We start from the raw sequence: 21,515 nt of genomic DNA on the forward strand, positions 1-21,515 counted from the left end.
TTCAAAGTCCATACACCAAAGCACATGCCCTGGTCCATGAATGCTCACCCCAAGGCCTCCCGCACGGGCATCTGTGATGATTTTAGACATACTTCTAACACCTTTGGGGATCTGTCACTTTAGTCCACAGCATATTAAAAAGAGACAATCTGCTAAGCATATGGATGTGCTAGGAGAGAAATCTAAAGCCAACTCTTGAATGGCAGAAGTGAAAAACAGAAGGCAAGCACTCCAAGTGAGTATTGGTACAGGGCCATTCAGTACAGGGAAAACGCCTTACACACCAGCTCCAACTAATGAGAAGTTCCTTGTCTTAGAGCAGCATACAAACATTCAGATGCTCCATTCACACTGACGATTTCCAATCCTTACCAAAAGTTCAGATCCTTAGTGCAAGTAGGTGGGGAATCAAATGGACCATTTCAGAAATGGCTCCACAATGGGGTCAGAGTTGCAAAGGTAAATGTGGGCTAAGGTCAGGAGCCATTTGCACTCAGATTCAGGGATGGACTCAGAGTAGCCACTTCAGGAGCTGGGGTGAGGTGGGGTGGGGGTGGAGGCTCCAGGAACCCTGAGACGAGCAAGATGGGAGGCCAGGGCAGCTGGACTTGGTCAGCACCCATTCAAGTGTGCCTCAGTAAGACTTAAAAAGAGAAGATAACGAGACTGGTCATAGGGCCTCGTAAGTAGTTCGAGACTTTATAGAATGAATAATTTTCTAAAAAACTGTGAGTGACATCACATGTTCCATTTCTGCTCTTCCAAATAATGGCAACCCATTATTGGGTTGATGAGGAAACCCCATCAGCTAGCCAGGCTTCCTTGGGCAAGGTGGGGGTGGGGGCTTCTGCGCCCCCCACAGCTCTTGGGGCCTCCCAGTGGCCCACTAGGAGAAAGGTGGCTGCTGCTGGCCCTTTGCCCGGAATGGGTCTCCCTTCCTCGGCCGGCCATGTGCTCTTCTGGCCCTGCCCCCATTCCCAAGCCGGGCACACTCTGGGAGCTGGGCTGGCCGGTTCACCAGCCTTGGAGCAGGAAGAGCAAGGTCTTGTGAGGACGTAGAATGAAGAACACCTGGGAGGAGATCTCAGCTCCTTAGAGTCTTCTGAGGATTTCTTTGCAAGTTTAGAAAATGAACATCTCTGGGCCTCTGTATCATCCCTGTTTTATTCCGCAACCAACTACCCGCAAAATTTTTGGACTGACTGTCTCCACTGCTACCTCAAAGTACAAGTACAGCTGATGCTGGTGGAAACAAACTGTCATGGGTGAGTAAAAACAAACAAAACCCAACAACATCGCAGCAGAATTTGGAACCAAGACACACGGGGAAAACTGAAGCTGGCTGACATTAAGAAGGCAGGTGTTGCCACAGCCCAGGGATTAGCAAATTTGAGGTTTGCAGAGAGCAAAATAGGGAGGCAACCTCAGAGACACAGAATTATAGTAATCACAATTGTCTTCTTTCTCTATAATATGCACAAAGAGTAAATGCTAAATGCTAAGTAATTCATTTTAAGTAATGGGTGGGGCCTCTGGTAAGAGATGAGGGCAGGACCAGTGCTCAGAGAAGGGGTATGCAGCTGATCAGGATGAGAAAATACTATCCCTGGAGCATGACACTAGCCCTCAGAATTAAAGGGAAGAACCCCACTATTTGGGGAGACATATGTCAGCATTTTGGGGCATATTTGTAATGTTAAATTCATGTTTATATAACATAAATGGGTTTAAGGAGTAATTCCAGAAACCATGTTGTTGCTATTATTTAGTCTCCAAGTCATGCCCGGCTCTTTGTGACCCCATGGACTGTAGCCCACTAGTCTCCTCTGTCCATGGGATTTCCCAGGCAAGAGTACTGGAGTAGGTTGCCAATTCTTTCTCCACCAGTAAACACAGAGGCCCTTAAAACTATTTTCTCTCATTCAGACTTTGCAAAGCAATATTACCTATTGAGGCCAAAATTCAGAGAGAAGACTGCATGAGCCTGGCTGCCAGGTGTGACTGTGTGACAGATGCAATGCCTGGCTAGAGGGGTTGCCATCCTATCATAGCTGATATAAAAGGTGCATCCGGAGTTGAGCTGGGCGCAGGCTGCCCATGGGTACATGGCAAGTAGGGCAGGCCTGCAGCACACCGGTATAGTAAGGCCCTCGGCAGATCATCACTGCGGGGCGTGCAAAGCTCCGAAAAGTGATGGAGAAGAAACTGTTTCTGCCATCCTATCATAGCTGATATAAAAGGTGCATCCGGAGTTGAGCTGTGCGCAGCCTGCCCATGGGTACATGGCAAGTAGGGCAGGCCTGCAGCACACCGGTATAGTAAGGCCCTCGGCAGATCATCACTGCGGGGCGTGCAAAGCTCCGAAAAGTGATGGAGAAGAAACTGTTTCTGCCCAAGTGAGCCTAAAATCCACACTACACAACGTGTCTGTGATGGAAGAAACAGGCAGCTGGGAGCATGTCCTTCAGGGACATCTCACTTGGTTTAAAGGTAGGAACAGAGAGATCAGAGGTGATTTCTGGGAGATGATGTCCAAAGAACAAATCCAGATAAGACTGTGACCCTCCGAGGGCCTCCAAAGACTTCTGGTAGCCCAGGGCTATTTAGGCCTGCATACAGTCTGGGACAGGCGCTGCACGCTCTGCTCCTCTCCTGGTGGCTGGGAGTTGGGGATTTTGAAGGTGTTGACTGCAGCTTCAAGATTTGTGTCAAGGAGTCCCATACCAACTGCGGCAGCCACTGACCATACACAGAGCAACGCCCATTGTACTTTACACAAGTTATCAAGAGAAGACAGACAGCGTGGCTTCCATCCTATAACAGGATCCCAACACCCATTCTTCCTGAGACTGATGAGACGATTGAGTAGATAACATTGTATCTCAGGTGAGATGGAGTAGCTTAAAAGCTCATCAACTTGAGCCTTGAACAACATGGGGGCTGGGTGGGGGGAGGCCCACCCACGCGCCATTGAAAATCTGCATATGACTTTACAGGAAGCCTCCAGACGCATGGTCTGCATCTGTAGATTCAATCAGCCCAGACTGTATTGTTTTCTTGTTCAGTTACTAAGACGTGTCTGACTCTTTGTGACCCCATGAATGGCAGCACACCAGGCCTCCCTGTCCATCACCAACTCCTGGAGCTTACTCAAACTCATGTCCATCAAGTCAGAGATGCTATCCAACCATCTCATCCTCTGTCATCCCCGTCTCCTCCTGCTCTCTGTCTTTCCCAGCATCAGGGTCTTTTCTAATGAGTCGGCTCTTCACATCAGGTGGCCAAAGTATTGGGGTTTCAGCTTCAGCATCAGTCCTTCCAATGAGTAGCCAAGGTTGATTTCCTTTAGGATTGACTGGTTTGGTCTCCTTGCTGTCCAAGGGACTCTCCAGGGTCTTTTCCAGCACTGCAGTTCGAGAGCATCAATTCTTCGGTGCTCAGCCTTAGTACCTGTAGTATGTATTTATCAAAAAAAAAAGAAAAATCCTTGTGTAAGTGACCTCACACAGTTCAAACCATGTTGTTCAAGGTCAATTGTATTTATTCTTTTTATTTAACATTTACTGATTTGGCTGTGCTAGGTCTTAGTTGTGGCACATGGGATCTAGTTCCCTGACCAGGGATTCTGCCCGGGCCCCCTGCATTGGGAGCGTGGAGTCTTAGCCACTGGACCATTAAGGAAGTCCCAACTGTATTTATTCTTAATTGTTATGTCTTAACTGGGATCAAGACTCTGGCTAAAGATACTTAATTGGCGGTCACAGTGAGGGCACCAGCAGCCTTCACTAAAGGAAAGGTGGCATCGGTGAGGGACACGGGAGCCACGGGTACCAGCAAGAAGGCTGCAGAGGAAGTCCACAGAGAGGCCTCATGCTACAGCAGATGTGCCCTGCAAGTTCTCAAGAAAAACTGGGGAGGGGACTTAAGGAAGGCTGAGGCCCTGCCTCCACATGAAAGCTAGCAGAATACAGGTCATCCATGTTCACATATCTCCTCTCTAGCATGTGTGAGCCACATCCAGGGGCTTCCCAGGCAGCTCAGTGGTAAAGAACCTGCCTACCAAAGCAAGGAGACACAGGTTCAGTTCCTGGGTCAGGAAGATCCCCTGGAGGAGGAAATGGCAACCCACTCCAGTGTTCTTGCCTGGAGAATCCCAGGGACAGAGGAGCCTGGCCAATGACTGAGCACACAGAAGCCATGCCCATTGCAGGGTGTGGAGCCCCTGCATGTGCCCACGGTGTGCAGCGACGGCTCTGCCAAGGTGGATGTGTGACAGGTTTCTCCCCAGTCTGAACCTTTCCGCTCCCTTGAGGGGCTGTGCTCCTGCATCTCTCTCCTTCTCCTTGCTCCTCATCACCTCCGGCTGCTCAGCCACTCGATCCTCGATAGCTCTAGCCACTGCCACAGACAGCTTCTGCCCGGCTGAGAAGACAAATCTAATGTCTGTTCCCCAGCTAGACTGGGGGCTTCCTGAGAGCAGGGAGTACTCTTGTTTTGTTTGTCCCTGGCTCCATCCTCAGGGCTGGACATATTACAACTGCTTCATAGATACTGGATGACTAACAGTGATGGGAACACAGAACAGAGCTTTTAACCAAGCCAGAGAGATGGTGAGGGCTAAAGTAATAGAATGTCAGCCAAGACAGGAAGGGTGCGTGGAAAGAAATGAGGGTGGGGGTGGGGAGAAAAGCAATTTCCAGGGAGAAGTAGTAGCAACGTGGGTGAAGGCTCTGAGGGAGGAGGGAATACAGCTGATTGGTGGAACCAACAAAAAAGTGAAAACTGAACTGGAGGGTAGGGAGTTGGTGAGAGGCAAGGTTGGAGAGGGGGGTAGCTCCCTGAAGCCCTGTTAATCCATGCTGTGGACACTGGACTTCACTCTAGGGACCAGGGGAAGCCACCAAAGTGTTGCAAGCAGAGGACATGATAACACATGCCCATCTGTACTGTACAAAAGGTCAAGTGGAACTGCATGCGGGAATTGGGTTGGAGGAACCACAGGAATCCAAAAGATAAAAGGCAATATGGGAGTCCTAGAAGGAGGCGGAGAAGGTAAAGGCAACCACTCCAGTACTCTTGCTTGGAAAATCCCATGGACGGAGGAGCCTGGTGGGCTGCAGTCCATGGGGTCGTGAAGAGTCGGATGTGACTAAGCGACTTCACTTTCACTTTTCACTTTCATGCATTGGAGAAGGAAATGGCAACCCACTCCAGTGTTCTTGCCTGGAGACTCCCGGGGACGGGGGAGCCTGGTGGGCTGCCGTCTATAGGGTTGCACAGAGTCGGACACAACTGAAGTGAATTAACAGCAGCAGAGAGAGACGATGGTGGCTGGAATGGGGTTACAGTGTGGAGGTGGCCAAAGGGGAGGAGTCAAGGATGACGTCCAGGTTTCCAGTTTGAACAACTGGTGGATAATGGTGGCATTTATTGTGAGGGAGGAGTGTGCTTTGGAGGAGCAGGGAGGAAGACAGATTGTGTTTTTGCCATGTTGACTGTGAGATGACTGTAGGCATCTGAATTCATATCCAGGTGGGGAATTTTATATCTGGATATGCATCTTTGGAGAAAGACCCAGATAAGAGATGTAAATCTGAAAGTCATCTTCATTTAGATGGCACTTGAACCCCCTGTGAATTGGTGAAATGTCTGAGGAGAATACAAAGTGTGGAGGGCAGAGGGCCTTTAACCAAGCAGTGAGGAACTATTGATAAGTAAGGACTGAGCAAGGAGGAGCTGCTTCCAAACCTGACTGATCTTTAGAATCACCTGGGAAATTGTAAAAACCTATCTGCTGGAGGAGGAGTATGTCTAGTGTGGTGTACGTGTGCTCAGCTGTGTCTGACTCTGCGATCCCAAGAACTGCAGCCTGACAGGCTCCTCTGTCCATGGGATTCTTCAGGCAAGAATACCCGAGTAAGTTGCTATTTCCTTCTCCAGGGGATCTTCCCAACCCAGGGATCACACCCATGTCTCTGGAGCCTTCTGCCCTGGCAGGCAAATTCATTACCACTTGGGCCACCTGGGAAGTCCAGGGAGCGTGTCTACATAACTTATATTTTGAAAAAAGTATAGTGTGATTAGAAACCATTTGGTAAAAGAAAAAAGCTGTCAAAGAAAGGATCAGTGGTTAGGAAAAATGAAAAAAAAAAAAAAAGGATGGTGGTGTTTCAGAGTCACAAGGGAAGGAACTCAGGAAGAAAGGATGAGACAAAATCAAGACTGAATTTTGTGCTGGGAAGCCAGATGGTAAGGTACCCACTTGTCTGACTCCTCGGAAGCAGGGCACAGGTGTTTGAACTCAGTAAACATTTATGATTTAGGGGATTATGGGAAGGTGCCCAGCAGAGCACGCTGTGCTCGATGCCCTCCGGGAGGCATGCGAAGGGTGGGCACAAGGCAGGGGAGGGAAAAGGAAGGGGCATCAGGTGGCAGGGAGCTTTTCACTGGAAGTAGCATCTGAACTGCAGCATTCTTAGGAAATAGTGGAAATGAAACTATGAAGAATTATCAGAATGAATGTACACTCTAGGCAAGAGTTAGACCCAGCCAGAGCACAGAGAATTAAATGTTCAGTATGAAACAAGAGAAGGGGGCAGAGGCAGTTATTAAGAACCATATGTTGTTGTTCAGTTGTGTCTGACTCTTTGCAACACCATGGACTGCAGCAAGCCAGGCTCCCCTGTCCATTACCAACTCCTAGAGCTTGCACAAACTCATGTCATCGAGTCGGTGATGCCATCCAATCATCTCGTCCTCTGTCACCCATTTCTCCTCTTGCCTTCAATCTTTCCCAGCATCAGGGTCTTTTCCAATGAGTTGGTTCTTTGCATCAGGTGGCCAAAGTATTGGAATTTCAGCTTCAGCATCAGTCCTTCCAATGAATATTCAGGACTGATTTCCTTTAATATTGACTGATTGGATCTCCTTGCAGTCCAAAGGACTCTCAAGAGTCTTCTCCAACACCACAGTTCAAAAGCATCAATTCTTCAGCATTCAGCTTTCTTTATGGTCCAACTCTCACATCCATACATGACCACTGGAAAAACCATAGTTTGACTAGATGGACCTTTGTTGGCAAAGTAATGTCTCTGCTTTTTAATATGCTCTCTAGGTTGGTCATAACTTTTCTTCCAAGGAGCAAGCATCTTTTAATTTCATGGCTGCAATCACCATCTGCAGTGTCTTTGGAGCCCAAGAAAATAAAGTTTGTCACTGTTTCCACTGTTTTCCCAACTATTTGCCATGAAGTGATGGGACCAGATGCCATGATCTTCGTTTTCTGAATGTTGAGCTTTAAGCCAACTTTTTCACTCTCCTCTTTCACTTTCATCAAGAGCTTCTTTAGTTCTTCTTTGCTTTCTGCCATATGGGCGGTGTCATCTGCATTTCTGAGGTTATTGATATTTCTCCCAGCAATCTTGATTCCTGCTTGTGCTTCATCCAGCCTGGCATTTTGCATGATGTACTCTGCATATAAGTTAAATAAGCAGGGTGACAATATACAGCCTTGACATACTCCTTTCTGAATTTGGAACCAGTCCGTTATTCCATATCTGGTTCTACCTGTTGCTTCTTGACCCACATACAGGTTTCTCTGGGGCAGGTAAGGTGGTTTAGTATTCCCATCTCTTTAAAAATTTTCTACACTTTGCTGTGATCCACATAGTCAAAGACTTTGGTGTAGTCAATGAAGCGGACGTTTTTCTGGAATTCTCTTGCTTTTTCTATGATCCAGTGGATGGTGGCAATTTGATCTCTGGTTCCTCTGCCTTTTCTAAATCCAGCTTGAATATCTGAGAGTTCTCAGTTAATGTACTATTGGAGCCTTGCTTGGAGAATTTTGAGCTTTACTTTGCTAGCACGTGAAATGAGTGCAGTTGTGCAGTAGTTTGAACATTCTTTAGCATTGCCCTTCTTTAGGACTGGAATGAAAACTGACCTTTTCCAGTCCTGCGGCCATTGCTGAATTTCCAAATTTCCAAATTTGATGGTATATTGAGTGCAGCACTTTCACAGCATCATCTTTTTGGATTTGAAATAGCTCAGCTGGAATTCCATCAGCTCCATAAGAAACTTATATGCCAAAGTAAAAGGCCCCTGAAGAACACAGGTGACATGATTAGCTCTGTGATCTAGTTAGACCATTCTGGAAACCAGTATGAAGGGTGGTCTGTGGTCAGGGTGGTATTGGAAAAGACAAAAGTTCAAACTGACATAAAGGGGCTTTGTGAGATAACAGTGTAAATCCAATATAAAATAAAAAAATTTTTTAAAAAAGTAAAAAAAAAAAAAAAAGGAGTGTGTGTGTTGCAAGGATCCAGATGAGGGTCAATGGATTCACCAGGATAGGAACAGAAGTGAGGGGGTCGTTACCCAGAATGAGAACAGAATGGACCCAGGAGGCCAGGATCACTACCTAGGTTCTGGCTTAGGTGACTAGCCCACTGGAGGTGTTAGTTACTGAAATAAAGAATGAGGAACACTAGATTTAGGTGAAGAGGGGGTGGAGATTGGAACATAGAAGGGAACATTTCAACAGTGGTAAGCTTTTCTTTTCTCTAAAGGAGAAAAGATGTCAGTAACATTACTACTAGTTTCCTAACTGTTCTTTCTCTCACCTTTAAGTCATTTTGCAGCCTATTTCTTTCAAATATCCAGATTCACAAATACCCCTTTCCTCTCTCAGAAAATAGCAGCTTCAACCAGTTACAAGGACTTCATTCAGTTTTTAATTACTTCATTATAAAAATACATATAATGTAACAACGACTTGCAAGGTACTTGCGAACCTGGGAAAGAAAAGAGAGGAAAACATAACTGGTTTCCCCTCATACAGCTTATGTTCCAGCAGAAGCCAAATAAATTAGCCTACCAATTATAAACCAGGTAACTTATGTCACAAAACTTTGAAGGCATATAAAGTAGTATATGGCTAGTAACTGAGGAGGGCTGGGGTGGTGGTGGTACTCCACCTAAGTTTATAAAGGTTTTAGCAGATCTGTGAACTTTTTAATGTTTGCTTGTACACTTGACAGAAATGGTAGGGACCTAACAGAAGCAGAAGATATTAAGAAGAGGTGGCAGGAATACACAGAACTACAAAAAAGATCTTCATGACTCAGATAATCACGATGGTATGATCACTCACCTAGAGCCAGACATCCTGGAATGTGAAGTCAAGTGGGCCTTAGAAAGCATCACTACGAACAAAGCTAGTGGAGGTGATGGAATTCCAGTGGAGCTATTTCAAATCCTGAAAGATGATGCTGTGAAAGTGCTGCACTCAATATGCCAGCACATTTGGAAAACTCAGCAGTGGCCACAGGACTGGAAAAGGTCAGTTTTCATTCCAATCCCAAAGAAAGGCAATGCCAAAGAATGCTCAAACTACCGCACAGTTGCACTCTTTTCACACACTAGTAAAGTAATGCTTAAAATTCTCCAAGCCAGGCTTCAGCAATACGTGAGCCATGAAACTTCCAGATGTTCAAGCTGGTTTTAGAAAAGGCAGAGGAACCAGAGATCAAATTGCCAACATTCGCTGGATCATCAAAAAAGCAAGAGAGTTCCAGAAAAACATTTATTTCTGCTTCTTTGACTATGCCAAAGCCTTTGTGTGGATCACAATAAACTGTGGAAAATTCTGAAAGAGATGGGAATACCAGACCACCTGACCTGCCTCTTGAGAAACCTGTATGCAGGTCAAGAAGCAAGTTAGAACTGGACATGGACCAACAGACTGGTTCCAAACAGGAAAAGGAGTATGTCTAAGCGTCTTGCTTACAATGCAGGAGACCTGGGTTCAATCTCTGGGTTGGGAAGATACTCGAGTAGGAAATGGCAACCCATTCCAGTACTCTTGCCTGGAAAATCCCATGGATGGAGGAACCTGGTAGGCTACAGTGCATGGGGTCACAAAGAGTCAATATGACTGAGCAACTTCACTTTCACTTTATTTAACTTCTATGCAGAGTACATCATGAGAAATGCTGGGCTGGAAGAAGCACAAGCTGGAATCAAGATTGCTAAGAGAAATATCAATAACCTCAGATATGCAGATGACACCACCCTTATGACAGAAAGTGAAGAGGAACTAAAAAGCCTCTTGATGAAAGTGAAAGAGGAGAGTGGAAAAAGTTGGCTTAAAGCTCAAAATTCAGAAAACTAAGATCATGGCATCTGGTCCCATCACTTCACAGGAAATAGATGGGGAAACAGTGGAAACAGTGGCTAACTTTATTTTTGGGGGCTCCAAAATCACTGCAGATGGTGATTGCAGCCATGAAATTAAAAGCAGCTTACTCCTTGGAAGGAAAGTTATGACCAACCTAGAGAGCATATTAAAAAGCAGAGACATTACTTTGCCAACAAAGGTCCATCAAGCCTATGGTTTTTCCAGTGGTCATGTATGGATGTGAGAGTTGGATTATAAAGAAAGCTGAGCACCGCCGAAGAATTGATGCTTTTGAACCGTGGTGTTGGAGAAGACTCTTGAGAGTCCTTTGGACTGCAAGGAGATCCAACCAGTCCATCCTAAAGGAGATCAGTCCTGGGTGTTCATTGGAAGGACTGATGTTGAAGCCGAAACTCCAGTACTTTGGCCACCTCATGTGAAGAGCTCACTCATTTAAAAAGACCCTGATGCTGGGAAAGATTGGGGACAGGAGGAGAAGGGGACGACAGTGGATGAGACGGTTGGATGGCATCACCAACTCGATGGACATAGGTTTGGGTGGACTCCGGGAGTTGGTGATGGACAGGGTGGCCTGGCATGCTGCGATTCATGGGGTCGCAAAGAGTCGGATACAACTGAGCGACTGAACTGAACAGTACATTTGCACGAGGAGGTGTGGAGGGGGAGCTCAGACGCTCAGTGGGGTCGGTGACCCCTACAAGGTTAGCAGCCACTCTACCCTTCAAGTTTATCTAGGTACCATGAAACACAAACTTCTGAGCAACAAGGCTGCGTTTGAGAGAGCCAGGAGCCTACCAGTACTGGTCCACAGACAATGCCCTTACTTGTATACTTACAGACAACAAAAGGGATCAATCTTCTGACCTGAGAAGAGATAACGTGTTGATTAACTTTTAAAAAATCCACTTAATCAGAACAGATCGTGGGATGGTCTAATCCTCCATCCCTGGGGACGTCCTAGCACGTGCCCGGCGTCGACACGCGGGAGGAGCTGCATTCGGCCCTGGCAGACGCCGTCCCGCCCGGAAGGAACAGGCTGCTCCGAGCTCCGCCTTTTAGATCTGGCCCAGAGAGAAGTAACGCACGCTCTCCGAGTCCGGGCCAGGTTTTCAAACCATCGAGACGGAAGTACAGCGGGCCGGAAGTTCCAGGGCCCGCACCAGGACCCGAGTGGGGAGGGGGGGAGGAGCAAGGCTCAGGGTGGGAATGGCGGCTCAGATTCCCATTGTGGCCACCACGTCCACTCCGGGGATAGCCCGGAACAGCAAGAAGAGGCCGGCCAGTCCTTCCCACAACGGCAGCAGCGCCGGGGGCTACAGCGCCAGCAAGAAGAAAAAGGCGTCCGCCTCCGGCTTTGCGCAGGTACCCTGTCACTCGCCTAATCTGCGCGTGCGCGGAAGCCCACCCCTCCCCCCCCGTTCCAAGGGGCTCGAGGGCGCATGCGCGGGCCCGAGTGGGTGGGGCTCAGCGAGGCTGGGCGTTTCGTGTGGGCGGGGCCGTACACTCACACCTCTTTGGTAGATGCGGGCTCTGGTGCAAGTGAAACTTTTTTCCGCACCTTCTTACTTTGCCTACGTGGGGTTTGATTAAAGAACCACCCGCGTTGCATTGTCCAGAACGAGAACAGGGAAGGTGGGGAGGCTGTTATTGCCTTAATCGTAGGGCCACCTCTTCCCGTCGAAGTCTCGTTTGGAGCGAGGCTCTGGACTTCTTCTTAATGTGAGTTTCAGTGAAGCAGAAGTTAGCGTGTGTCTCGCCTTGGTCCTTTCTTCAGACATTTACCAGATGCCTGTGAGGTACAGAGCGCCCTAATGAACCGTGTGGAGGAATATAAAGATGTATTACTATGGATGGTTTCCCTCATCCTCAGGAAAGTGCTTTTTTGACCTTTAGTTTCCCTGCCCCAGAGTGGGTTTGGTCTTACCTCATGGGGTTGTTATGAGGATTCAGTGAGATCATGGTCGTAAAGCTCTTGAGCCCAGCGCCTGGCACGACTTCACCGCATCTTGGCGATCCGGGCTCCATGATTCCAGAAAAGTATTTACAACACAAGAGTAGCTTGGTTAGATAAGTGTTTTTCTTGGCTCCTGTAATTTATTTAAAGCCGGGAGAGAGCAAAGATGGAGTGTGTTAACTTTGTGCTCTCCAGCACAAGGTGTAGCATCCTTCACCCAGAAGGATAGTCTAGCGATATTAGCTGTCTATGGTTTTCTCCATTGGTAATTGGTAGTGCACTTTTTTCCTTTTAAAATATTTATGTATGATTTGCATACAGTGACATGCCAAAATTTAAGAGTATAGACCAGTGACTTTACATATGTGGCCTGTGTGGCCACCATCTAGATTAGGATAGAGAGCATTTCTAAGAGCCCCAGAATATTCCTTGGTGACCTTTCCAGCTGGTACTTTCTTCCCTCCCAGCTGGAGGTAATTGCTACTCTGACTTCTCCCACCATAGACTGACTTTGTCTTTTTGAGCAGAATATAAATGGAATCATACAGAGCATAGGGCTTCCCTGGTGGTTCAGACGGTGAGGAATCTGGCTGCAATGCAGGAGACCTGGGTTTGATTCCTTGGTTGGGAAGATCCCCTGGAGAAGGGAATGGCAAGCCACTCCAGTATTCTTACCTGGAGAATCCCATGGACTGAGGAGCCTGGTGAGCTGCAGTCCATGGGTCACAAAGAGTCAGACACTACTGAGTGACTAACACTGTTTCTTTTCTTACAGAGCATATTCTCTTGTGTGTGTTTGGATTTCTCTGTGAAACGGTGTTTTTGAAACAGTATTTCCCCATTTCCTTCTCCAGGGGATCTTCTTGACCCAGAGATCGAACCCAAGCCTTCTGCGTTGGCAAGCGGGTTCTTTACCACGGAGCCACCAGGGAACTAAAGTATAAGAGTTCTTGATATACTCTTGGCTGGAAGAGGAAATGGCAGTCCACTCCAGTGTTCTTGCCTGGAGAATCCCATGGACAGAGGAGCCTGGTGGGTTACAGTCCAAGGGGTTGCAAAGAGTCAGACACGACTGAAGTGACTTAGTAGGCATGCACTAGCATGCACGGAGTTCTCGGCCAGATATATGCATTGTGAGTACCTTCTCCCAGTATGTGCTCAGTGCATTTTGATATCCAGCTGTGCCAAGACCAAAGAATGTAGTCAGTACCTATTGAGATGAATGATTGTCTTGACCCAAGGTAGCACTGCTCATCAATTTCCACCACCACAGCAAGCCTCAGAAAGTGGATGAATGCCTTCTGAATGGGGGGATTTCCAGTACCCCACTGGGTGGACATCACAACCTTGCTGGTCTTAGAGCTTTCAGTAATGGGAAGGGCTGCCTAGGTTCTTCCTGTAGGTGTCCCCCATCTCAGCAGCCTCAGCTCTTTCTTGGGCTGGAAAGAGAAGGGCATTCCCGGGAATAGTGACTTCTTTGTTCACCTCTCCCTGGCTGGTGTTTAACTAATGAGGTGGCTAGCCAGTTACCTGACTCCCACCCTCAGTATCTTATGAAGGAAAAAAAAAATTGTCTTCTTTCTCCAGAAGTCTTAGATTTCTCCCCCTGTTCTAGCATAGCACCAGGACTTTCCAAATGGCTCAGTGGTAAAGAATCTGCCTGCAAGGCAGGAGACGGGTTCAGTCCCTAGGTTGGAAAGATCCCCTGGCGGAGGGCATGGCAACCCACTCCAGTATTCTTGCCTGGATAATCCCCACGGACAGAGGAGCCTGGTGGGCTACAGTCCATGGGGTCACAAAGAGTCAGACACGACTGAGCGATTAAAGCACCACCACCGCCAACATAACATTGCATCCTCGTTCCCTGGTCCGCAGCGAATGTAGGCATTAGCACAGTGCTGCCCTGAGGGCTGCCTGGAATCTTCCTAAATTGTCCTCAGCCTTCAGTTATGTTGAGTTCAGTCAGCAAGTATTGATGTCTGTTCTGTCTCCAGCAGTATGCTTAAGTTATTTCAGTGGATTATCGCTTGTCCCTGGCCTCCCAAAATCCTTCCAGGAGAAGCGAATGACCTACATATATTATAGTAGTTTTCTTCTGCTCTCATAACAGATGACCAAAAATTCTGTGGCTTAGATAACACCGGTTTATCACTTCCTGGTTTTGTAGGTCAGAAGTCCAGGCACAGCGAGATAGGTTTGGTTCCCTGATCCCTGAAATCACAGTGTCGGCTGGGCTGGTTTGTTGGGTAGATGCTCTGAGGGAGGATCTTTTTTGAGCCTTATTGAGGTCGTTGGCAGAGTTCAGTTCTTTGCAGCGGTAGGACTGAAGTCCCTGTCCCCTGGTTGTCAGTTCGTCCCCGTCCACGTTCCTTGCCGCACGGTCTCCTCCATCTTTGAAGCCAGCTGTTGAGAATCTCTTTTGTGTCTAATCCCTCTCGCTCCTCAAATGTCTCTGACTTCTCTTGTCTCTGACTCTGAGCCCCGCTTTAAAGAGTATATGTGATTAGGGCAGGCCCACCAGGATAGTCTCCTTTAAGATCAGCTGACCTGAGACCTTAATTTTATTTCAAATATAAGATATATGTTGCATTTCCCTTCAATATATCACAGATCCCTTCACAGTGGTACATACATTAGCATTTGCCTAAAAACAGGGTCAAGGTGTATATACACCAGAGACCTGGAATCTTAAGGGCTGTCTCTGAATTCTACCTGTCACATATCTGAAATGGGAAAATCTCATCATTTCTAACCATGCCCCAAAGCGAGTTATGGGTCTTTTCTGGTATTGGTGCCTTAGTGGTGGGACACAGGAAGATGAAGACACAGAGCCGGAGATGGTCACCAGAGAAGGAGAGGTGGAGAGAAGAGGGACTAGAGGCGGCCTTTGAGGAGTGCCGGTTTGACTGGGGAAGGCCTTCCAGAATTGGAGCTATGCCCAAGTGTCAGGATGCTCAAAGTGTCATCAGTGGGAAATGAGTGTTTTTCTATATAAATGATCATAGTTATTGAGTTAACAGGGAATTTACAGATCTTTCAGTATCTTAAATTTCCCTACTTCAGTCATTTCAGCTATTTTGTGTCTTACCAAAAAACAAAACAAAACAAAAACAAAACAGTGTCTATTAACCTTTCATGGGATTTAAAAATTTACGCAGGACACTCACATAGACATTAGAGTGCTTTTTGAAATTAGTGAAAATAACCTGATGGATTGTCAAGGTGGGTTTTACTTTTGCAGAGGGTGCATGCTTTTTCTGAAGTGAAATTGAATGAATGGATGAAATATAAAGGGCTTACTGCTTGGAAATCCTCAGGGGTTGAAGGGAATATTTTTGACCTAAAAGTATTTGGAGCAAAGCATTTATAGATGTCTCATTTATGTCAGCCATGTAAAATGATATTAAATACTTTGAGTACTAAAACAGTTTTGTTTTATTATTTCATCAAGATGAATCTTTAGTTCAGCAGAAATCATTAGTGTTTGTGCTTGCTAAGTAGTACATCTGTCACAAAACTACAATTCTTCTGTTTGGATTTAGATTTTCAGTGTAACTAACATATTTGTTGATTACTTACATTATAATTTGGAAAGTGCCACCTCCCATCCATTTTGGTCCTGATACTTTGAATGACTAGTGTTAAGTTGGGTTGAAAAACAGATACACTGTGCTAAAGTGAAAGAAATGGTGACAAATAATAATAGTTATATTTATTGGGTACTTACTATGTATACCAAGTACTGTTCTAAGTATTTTCTAATTGGTATCTCGTTTAATTCTCCGAACAACCCTCTGAGAATTGTTATTCTACAGATAAAAAGACAGACGCATAGAGAGGTTAAGTAACTTTTCTGTGGTCTCAGTGATAGAGTGGGTTCTGAGACACAAATGGACTACCCAGCATCTACATTCCTTTTCTTGACTGCCTGTCTTAATGTCACTCTCACTGCTCTACATCTGAGAAGATATAATTAGATCTCTAATATAGCCATATCCCAGGTGCAGAGAAATGCTTTGGGGTGGGAGATTTTATAGATCAATACAGGGCATTTTTTAAAGTTGGAGGAGAATTGCTTTACAATATTGCCTTAGTTTCTGCTGTACAACAACGTGAATCAGCTACTTGTTGTTAAGTCGCTAAGTAGTTTCTGAATCTTTACAACCCCATGGACTGCAGCACGCCAGGCTCCACTGTCCTTCACTGTCTCCTGGGGTTTGTTTAACTTCATGTCCATTGATGCAGTGATGCTATCTAACCATTTCATCCTCTGCTGCCCCCTTCTCCTCCTGCCCTCAATCTTTCCTAGCATCAGGGTCTTTTCCAATGAGTCTGCTCCTGGCATCAGGTGGCCAAAGTATTGGAGCTTCAGCTTCAGCATCAGTCCTTCCAATGAACATTCAGGGTTGATTTCCTTTAGGATTGACTGGTTTGCCCTCATTGGAGTCCAAGCGACTCGCAAGAGTCTTCTCCAGCACCACAGTTCAAAAGCATCAATTCTTTGGCCCTCAACCTTCTTTATGGTCCAACTCTCACATCCATACATGACTACTGGAAAAAATCATAGCTTTGACTAGATGGACTTTTGTCAACCAAATAATGTCTCTGCTTTTAAACGTGCTTTTTAATCAGCTATAAGTGTACATACATCTCCTCCCTCTTGAGCTTCCCTCCCACTCCTACCCCTATCCCACCCCTCCAGGTCATCACAGAGCACCTGAGCTGAGCTCCCTTTGTTATACAGTAAATTCCCACTAGCTATCTATTTTACATATGGTAGTCTATATGTATATGTGTGTTAGTCACTCAGTCGTGTCTGACTCTTTGTGGCCCCATGGACCTCTGTCCATGGGATTTTCCAGGAAAGAATACTGGAGTGGATTGCCATTCCCTTCTCCAGGGGATCTTTCTGACCCAGGGATCCAACCCAAGTCTCTTGCATCGTGGGCAGTTTCTTTAACACCAAGCCACCAGGGAAGTCCCATAGTAGTCTATATATATGTCAATGATACTCTCTTGATTCATCCCACCCTCTCCTCCCTCTGTGTCCGCAAGTCCTTCTCTGTGAATACAGGGCAGTTTATATTTTCCAAGTGGCTATTCAGGTTAATAAAATCTACAGAGGAACCTAATTGACCTACAGACTAATAGGTTACCTAATTAGGTAATAGGTTACCTAATAGGCTGATTTATGATGGTGACGCAGTTATAACATCTATATAAGTTGAGAGGCAACAGTTGCTTCTCTAGAAGCCTAGTGCGGAGTACAGGAGACAGGAGACCCTTCTGTCATTGGAGGCAGCTTGAGAACACTAGACTGGCTTGCTTTATTCATTTAAGAAAGTAATCATTCTATCTCACCTTTTGAAAAAATCATATTGTTAGTTTTCTTTTTTCTATTTTTAAAGTGGCCATAAAACGCCAGCCAGTCTTCTTCCCCACAACTATGATAATTTGTGTTTTCTACGTGTAGATACAGGTTTTCATAAACTGTATTTGGTGTATAACATTGTGGGCCCTGCTTTCCGCTTAGCATTGTTTCTTGGCCCTTTCTCTGTTGATTGTCTTCACAAGGAATTAAGTGCTCTTACTTAATTGACTTGATTGGATGTTAGATTGCGTCTCACGTTTTTGCTGTTTCAAGTAATAACCCTACAGTAGCCCTGCAGTTGTAGACTAGGCTCAGGTGTTTGAATCTAGGTTACTATTAGATAGATGTAACTGGGCGTCGGGTTCTTACATAATGAGACAGAGGACATTTGTCTCTTTCTGTGTAAGCACAGGGAGAAGGCCCCAGTTACCCTTCGATTGGAGTCAGGACCCTGTGAGTGGCCCTGGAGACACGAAGCTGTGTGACTGGGATTTCCAGGCAGGCGAGCTGAGGCCTGGCTGATTCTGAAGTCACTTAGGGGTCGTCAGGTGTTCCTTTGTTGGCGGGTTGGGTTTCTCTTCCTTGGGACTTCAGTTCAGTCGCTCAGTCGTGTCCGACTCTGCGACCCCATGGACTAGAGCACACCAGGCTTCCATGTCCATCACCAACTCCCGGAGCTTGCTTAAACTCATGTCCTCTGTCGTCCCCTTCTTCTCCTACCCTCAAGCTTTCCCAGCATCAGGGTCTTTTTAGCTCTTTTTGTGTTGCAGAGAGTGGACACCTCTCAGGGCCAGGCATCACTTCTTTCCTGACCGCAGGGCAGTCATGTCTTCAGCGGTTCAGCTCCTAAAGTCTCTTAATGTTAACAATGGCCTAGTCATGTATTCACCGCCGCCCTGCCTCCCGGACTCGATCCTACCCTCTCATCTCAGACCCAGGAATCCAGCTTGGCAGAAGCCCGGGGGAAGGGAAGACCGAGGGTGGAGTACCACAGAGGGTGGGTTTAAAGGGGAAAGAAAAGCAGAGCACCCAGCCCTGGGCCCAGAGCCACGTGTTCTTTGCACCTGCTCGGAGAGGGAAGCCAGCAGTCACTGTTTCAGGGTCAGGAAGCGGCCCCGGGTCGACAGTGGCCCAGTTGGTGTCAGGATGGTGTCCTTTCCTGTCCCCGCCTCAGCTGCTGGAGGTCTGGCCTGCGGACTGGGAAGTGACGAGGAAAAGGTGATCAGACAAACAGGAGGGCTCGGTTGATTTTGGAGTCGGGGCTGGAGCGCGGCCTTGTCAATTCCTTCCTGCTGCTGGAGCGGCCGGCACAGAGGCCCCCACCCTCTCCTCACACTGCCTCCCTCCCTCTGGCCGCTGCCTGTCTCCCAGGTGGGGTCCCTGCCCTCCCAACCCACGTGGGCTGCAAAGCACCTGCGTTCCTCAGCAGCCCAAGTCTAGTGAGGCATTCCTGCCACGTCCTCCTGGGCCTTCCAGGACCTGGGAGCAAACAACCCTTATCAAAGGGATGTTCTGTGTTCCCTCCGGGATTTCACTGTGCACCCAGCACCTCTGAGCCTCCCCACTTAGGAGCTGGGGGCTTCCAGGTAACGAACCCTGCTGCCCGTGCAGGAGATGTAAGAGACTTGGGTTTGATCCTTGGGTTGGGAAGACCCCTGGAGGAGGGCATGGCATCCCACTCCAGTAGTCTTGCCTGGAGAATCCACGGACAGAGGAGCCAGGCGGGCTACAGTCCACAGGGTCGCACAGAGTCAGGCAGGACTGATGCAGCTTAGCACACACCACACACACTTTTGGTCCAGAAGAAAAAGCTGACGCCCCTCCTGAGGACGGTGCCCTGCGAGCCAGGCATGTTCCGTGGATGGTTCTGGAATCACCAGCAGAGCACTCTGGGCCTGGTTCTTCGTTGCCCTCTAGTATCTCCTCTTTGCTTCTGAGCAGTTCCGTTTGTTTCTTTTCTCCCAGGTGGAAACGGCGTTATGTGAGCAGTCATTTTCTTTATGAAAAACTCAGTGAAGTTGACTCTTAAAGTGGATCTGGCCCCAGGAAACCTCTTTCACATTCCACCTGTGTTTCTCGAGTTGGCCCCAGCTGGCTGGGCTTTTCTGGTCTGACCTGATGCTCACCATGTAGTTCTTAGAGTTGTTTTTCTAGGCCCTGTGTCCTGGCAGTCCACGCCCACCGGCCTGCTCCTCGCTGGTGTCGTGACCCCCAAAAGCAACGTCCTGCCCGGCAGCAGCACTCCCCAGTCCCTTGTCCTGCCAGTTCCTGACAACCCCTGGCCTACTCTCTATCTCTGTGAATTTAACTACTCTAGGTGCCTCAGCTAAATGCAACCATACAATAGGTGGCCTTTTGTGTCTGGCTTCCTTCAGTTAGCATAATATACTCAGGGTTTATCCGTGTTGTACCACGTATCGGTACTTTGTTCCTTCTTACGACTGTAGACTATTCCACTGTATGGATGAACCTCATTTTGTTTATGCATCAACCTCATTGGTTGATGGATATTTAGGTTGTTTGTACTTTTGAGCTATTATAAATAATGCTTCTATGAATATTTATGTTCGAGTCTTTGCATAAACGTTTGTTTTTAATTCTCTTAGGTAAGTACCTAGGACATGAATTATTAGGTCATATGATAATTCTGTGCTTAACTTTTGAGGACCCACTGGACTGTTTTTAAAGTAACTGCACCTTTGTACATTCTCACGAGCAGTGTGTGAGGGTTCTAGTTTCTCCACATCCTCACCAACACACGTTATTATGCCTTTGAGTAAAGCCATCCTAGTGGGTATGGAGTAATATTTCATTGTGGTTTTGATTTATATTCCCCTAATGACTGATGGCAATGGCAACCCACTCCAGTACCCTAGCCTGGAAAATTCCATGGATGGAGGAGCCTGGTAGGCTGCAGTCCATGGGGTTGCTAAGAGTCGGACACGACTGAGCGACTTCACTTTCACTTTTCACTTTCATGCCTTGGAGAAGGAAATGGCGACCCACTCCAGTGTTCTTGCCTGGAGAATCCCAGGGATGGGGGAGCCCGGTGGGCTGCCGTCTATGGGGTCACACAGAGTTGGACACGACTGAAGCGACTTAGCAGCAGCAGCAATGACTGATGATGTTGAGCAAATTATCCAGGTTTGCTAGTGGGAACCTCTTCAAACTGACTCTTGTGTCTTTTACTTTACCTGTGGCATTTTTCGAGTGCCATGATGGACTGAACTGTGTTCATTCAAGATTCATTTGTTAAAAGCCTAACTTCCAGCATGCCTCAGAAAGTTACTGCATTTGGAAATAAGGCCATTAGTAGTTAAGGTTACATGAGGTCATAGGGTGGAGCCCTAATCCAATTTGACTGGTGTCCTCATAAGAAGAGGAAGGCCGTATACACAGTCAGAAGGCAGCCATCCATAAATCAAAGAGATCAGTCTCAGGAAAACCCAGCCCTGCCGACATCTTGATCTTGAACTTCTAGTCTCTAGAACCTTAAGAAACTAAATTTTTCTTATTTAAACCACCCAGTCTGTGGTATTAATATTTTGTTACACAGCCCTAGCAAACTGATACAAGTGATTTCTTAGCTTCCAGCACCAAAAACTCATGATGTACTTTCTTGCCCCAGTCCTGGAATCAGCCGTTTCTTCAAAGATCGCTTGTTCTTGGAGAACAATACTTGGAAACCAGGATCTGAGCACTGTTGTGCCTGTTGTGTGTTGACTGATAGAAGATGCACAAGGTGAAAGTGGTGAGTTAAGCTTTATTTGGGGCAAAATGAGGACTGCAGCCTGGGAGACAGCACCTCAAAGAGCTCTGAGAAACTGCTCCAGAGAGGTAGTGGGGGAAGGTCAATAAATAAGATTTTGGTGAAGAGGAGTTTCATGCAATCAAATGCTTATCTTACGAAAGGTTTTCCTCTAGTCAGGAGGAGCTGATGTCGCCGTGAAGGGATCTAGTGTTTTTGTAGATAGGAGGAGGTGCAAGGATTG

General features: G+C 46.9%; 1 protein-coding gene across 5 annotated transcripts in view; it reads left to right on the forward strand.

Annotated features, from left to right (window-relative positions):
* Positions 1-675: 675 nt before the first annotated feature.
* INO80C (INO80 complex subunit C) overlaps positions 676-21,515 on the forward strand; it is a 33,652-nt gene continuing 12,812 nt past the window's right edge. The window contains exons 1-3 of one of the 5 annotated variants that reach the window (XM_069568713.1): positions 676-2,063; positions 2,241-3,452; positions 11,037-11,560. In XM_069568713.1, the coding sequence (XP_069424814.1) occupies positions 11,405-11,560 (156 nt within the window). In that variant the 5' untranslated portion in view covers positions 676-2,063; positions 2,241-3,452; positions 11,037-11,404. Of the gene's footprint in view, positions 2,064-2,240; positions 3,453-10,244; positions 11,561-11,677; positions 11,918-13,006; positions 13,286-21,151; positions 21,275-21,515 lie in introns of those variants that run through there. The other 4 variants (XM_069568714.1, XM_069568717.1, XM_069568716.1 and 1 more) reach the window with 4 other exon arrangements.

This window comes from Ovis canadensis, chromosome 23 (genome assembly GCF_042477335.2).
Source record: "Ovis canadensis isolate MfBH-ARS-UI-01 breed Bighorn chromosome 23, ARS-UI_OviCan_v2, whole genome shotgun sequence".
In the NCBI taxonomy this organism is placed as follows: Eukaryota; Metazoa; Chordata; class Mammalia; order Artiodactyla; family Bovidae; genus Ovis; species Ovis canadensis.